The sequence below is a fragment of the Fulmarus glacialis genome, unplaced genomic scaffold, assembly GCF_000690835.1.
Source record: "Fulmarus glacialis isolate BGI_N327 unplaced genomic scaffold, ASM69083v1 scaffold15199, whole genome shotgun sequence".
In the NCBI taxonomy this organism is placed as follows: Eukaryota; Metazoa; Chordata; class Aves; order Procellariiformes; family Procellariidae; genus Fulmarus; species Fulmarus glacialis.
The window spans coordinates 42,836-46,888 of record NW_009235306.1 but is presented as its reverse complement, the minus strand read 5'-3'; the positions used below and the strand labels follow the sequence as shown (position 1 = coordinate 46,888).

The following is a 4,053-nucleotide window of genomic DNA, read 5'->3' as shown; positions in this document are numbered from 1 at the left end:
CGGGGGAAGAAGCCAGGGGAGGGCTCAACGCCGCAGAAGCTGAGGAGCCTTTGGAAGAGAGGGCTTTGACGGCTTCCAAGCTCCTCCGGAGCGCGCCGGGGGAGACGGCCCCTGGGAGGGAGCTGGCGACGTGGGGCGGCGTATGGATGCCGTTGGTCTGCTCGGTGGGGTTCCTCACGCTCGCGCCGACTGTCCTGCCCTCCACACCGTCCATCTGGCAGATGATGGAAGCCGGTTTCTGTTCCCAGCTCAGGTCGACGGATCCCAAACGGAGGTCTTTCTGCTCCGGCAGCGATCCACGTCGCGGCGCCAGGGCGAGCCCCACTTTTAGGTCGTATCCTTCAGCCGCGGAAGGCGTGCTGGGCGATATGACCTGCACGGGGCTGTCCAAGGATGCACCGCCGGCCGCCGTGGCTCCGGGCGATAAACTCCCACCGTTGAGTACAGGGGAACTGTCCCCTCTGGCTGGGGAGAGGCTGCCTTCCCGGGATCCCGAGGGGGTTTGCCTCTGCGCTCTGGGTCGCAGGGTGCCCCAGCGGCCGTTGACGCAGGGAGCCTCGTCCGTGTTCCTGACAGGAGATTGAGAGCGGTATTCCCGTGTTTCGGGGACCAGGGCGGGCGGCGTGGCGCTGATGGGAGAGGGGCGAGAGTTCAAGCTGGGACTCAGCGGGGCTCTCCCGCTGGGAGCTTGGCTAAAGACCACGACGCACTGTCCCACCTGAAAGAGGAGAAGGGGAGAGAACAGGTTACCAACAGCAGGATGACCCTTGGCGCTGTATTGGGGAAAAAATAGGTGGGTATGGAGCATTCTGGGCAGGCAATAAAGATCAATGGATGTATATGAGAGAGCAGAGACCCCACTGTGTCCGTACCCTGCAGGCAGGATGGCACCACAGCTCTGGGGCTCCGTGGTCTTCGTTCTCCACCTTGAGCGGCTGCCATGTCCAGGGGTTCACGTGCATGTGCAGTAACCAGGCATCTTTAAACAGCTGTGAAGAAAAGCGTAACAGATTTAGGAGCCCAGTTTGAGATTCAGGAGCCTGGTTTGCTGCTGAGATCATCCCATCAGAGGCAGGAGTGGTGCTTTGCTGCTGCAGACAGAGGAATGGTGACCTAGATCAGGATCTGACCGCCAAGGAGTGACTACACCCTACTATGGCCACGGACAAATCCCTTCATCTCCATCTTCTACCCCAGTATAAAATCAGGGCTAATTCTTCCCAGGCTCAATTAACCTTGGCAAGCTGCTCAGATAGTGCCTGGGGTGCTTTTTCCTTAATTAATGCAGTTCTAGCAATAGCTAGACAGCTTCTCTGGAAAATTTACCATGTGGGTGCCCAGACTTGCAGGATAAAATGCCACCCGGGTAACGTGCAGAGTCCCCTCTCTCCCCAGCCCAGCACTCAGGGCTCAGTTACAGCGAGAGGCGTGCAGTTCATGCCCATGCTCCCCCCAGGATACTTACTGCATTGGGACCACCACAGCCTCCGAGGATTAAAATGGTTTCGTTGTCTATCACGATCTGGAGGAGACAAACGACAGCATTTCAGACCAGGAAGGACATGAAGCGGTCCCCAGCGCTTTCGGCAAGGCCTCCAAGTGCAGGCAGAGCCAGGTTATGGCTTCTCAGCCATGCAGACGCTGCCGAATTTTGTCCACCCCGGGATGAAGAGTGGAGCTGGGATGGAGAGCCGGTTTTGCTGGGCCTGAGGCAAAGCGGGATGCAGGGTTGACCCCACTGCGTTGTCTCAAACAGCTCACAAACCAGCTCCTCTTACAGAGGAGAGCAATTACCCTTCCTGAAGCTGAGCCAGGAGACTCGAGACTCCTCTTCACTAAAGAGGAGAAGCTAAAAGGACCACCACGTGCTCGCAGCAATATTTGTTAGATGCTGGTGGTGGGTGAGTTAGTCCCTTAGTCTCCTTTTCCAGTGGACAGAAAGGCACTTCCAAGCATGACCCATCCGATCTCTTCTGGGTGCCCTGCTAGGCTGAGATGAACCACACGCTGGGAACCATTGACCATCCTCCTGGGGACCATAAAGGGAAGGCAGGGATGCCAGCTGCGACGGAGACACCTGCATCGAGCCGGGTGACTCCCACGAGCTCCCTGCCCCGGGCAGGCAATAAAACAGGCGCTGCCAGACCTGTGCTTTGAGCAGGTACAATCCAGAGTCGCTCGAACAGAGAATCAGGAGAGCGGAGCAATCAAAAGGGCCCCAAGCCAAACCAACTTGTGATAACACTTCATTGATCTTAAATGCCACGGGGATGATCGCTGGGTGAAAACAGTAATTTGTTTTCTAGAAATGCTCATTAGAGCTCTGAGTCATGTGCAAGACACGGCGCGGTACCTGCCTGGGTGTTAGAGAGATTAGAAGTGCACCCTCACGGAACAGATGGCTAGGGAAAACAAGGGCCCGTCGGGCAAAGGCTGCAAAGATAACTTGGAAATTGGGAGCTAGCTTTCAGGCGACCTGCAGAGCGCTGCCTGGAAGCTGCAAATTAAGCCATGTCTGGTTTATCTTTGGCAGCGTCTGCTGGTGCTGAGCTAGTGAAGGAGAGCTCACCTGAGACTGGCCACCTCGCGGGTGAGGGCTGGGGCCAGAGATGTTGGGCTTGGACCAAGCCCACTGCTCGAGATCCAGCACCCAGACATCGTTGCTCCTGCAATGATGAAACAACAAGTGTTGGCGATACCGCTGGTACAAGCAGACACTCGGGGCATTTGAAACGCGGGTTCAGGGCAGAGTTTTATGGCAGAATTGGGTTTTTCGCGGGCTGGAGCCTCGAGGAGATTCGCTGCGAGAGGCGAAGGGTGTGCTAAGGCAGCAGGCAGACCCCAAAACCCTGTGGAGATTTCCTTCCAAAACGCTATGAGCTACCCTGGGACCACCACAACAAGCTCCTCGCTTACAGGAGCACTTGTCAAACACCCTCACCCCACTTACATTTGCCGAGATCCTAGCGAACCCCCAAAAACGATCATTTTGTCTTCGATGACACAGGAGGAGTGTCCTGCCATGGGAGGGGGGCCATGGGTGGTCACGATGCAGTTCCACCTGGGGGAAGAGGGAAGAAGATATTCACCATCAAGTAGGAAAGCGCTGGATGAATGGCAAAACGAAAAATCCCAGGGGCCGGCAAACTCCTCAAGAACACGTTACAGGGGAAAACCTCAGGGAAAACCTCCAAAGATCCAAATAGTAACGAAACTAATTAGAAATACTAATGCGCTAAACATTTTTAAAGCATGACAAAGTCACAAGGCCAAGTTGGAAATATCGCCCCTTTCAATTAAGTTCGCCCTGAATTATTTCCAACACAGTTTAATTACAGCTTTCTAACGACACTGCCCAAAAGTGCATTGGATAATTGACACTTTTGATGATGAAAAGTTCTCAATGAAAGAGGAGCAGGAACCATCGCCGCTTTGATACAACATTCGCTCCTTTCTCACACAGAAGCATCAGTGAGAAAGCCTGGTCTAAAACCAACCGAATGGTGTTTAAAGGGAAAAGGAAAATTCCTGCCATCTCCGTGGTCACTGCTGGATGCTTTATTAAGAGTCCAGAAGCTGTAAAGGCAGAGAGCTTACTAAAATGGTGCAGATTATCTGCTTTATCACGTCTCCCTTGGAGGGCCACAGGAGCTTTGAGTTTTGGACCATCGCTAAAGGCAAGATCTCCAGGAGTTAAGGCTTTATCTCCTGCTTTCCTCAAAGACCTCACTGTCTTGCAGCCAAATCGATTATGTGTTTAAAACATTCACATCCAGATTTCCCACCTGGCTGAATGGGAACACCTGGGGAGTCTGGCATATTTTAGGTACGAGACGAGAGCCATACGGAAGCAACCACCACCTAAGAGGTGCCAGACAGCAGCATGCCCAGGTCTCTGCTGTGCGCTTGTTTTTTTCGGGTGGTGGTTTTTTTTGTTGTTTTTTTTTTTTTTTCTCCTTTTCTTTCTTTTTTTCTCTCAGTAAGAGCATCGCAGACATACCTAGGAAACCAAGTCTTCCTACAAGCCAGGCCCAGGCAGGCTCAGAGAGACAC

The 4,053-nt window shown here is 53.7% G+C and overlaps 1 protein-coding gene across 1 annotated transcript in view; it reads right to left on the bottom strand.

The window, feature by feature from the left end:
• Positions 1-7: 7 nt before the first annotated feature.
• FBXO42 (F-box protein 42) overlaps positions 8-4,053 on the bottom strand; it is a gene marked incomplete at its 3' end in the record, with an annotated part of 31,986 nt that continues 27,940 nt past the window's right edge. Inside the window, exons 5-9 of the mRNA XM_009585981.1 lie at positions 2,951-3,061; positions 2,570-2,666; positions 1,466-1,522; positions 873-989; positions 8-718 (exon numbers count right to left, since the gene is read on the bottom strand). Coding sequence (XP_009584276.1) covers positions 8-718; positions 873-989; positions 1,466-1,522; positions 2,570-2,666; positions 2,951-3,061 — 1,093 coding nt within the window. The remainder of the gene's footprint in view (positions 719-872; positions 990-1,465; positions 1,523-2,569; positions 2,667-2,950; positions 3,062-4,053) is intronic.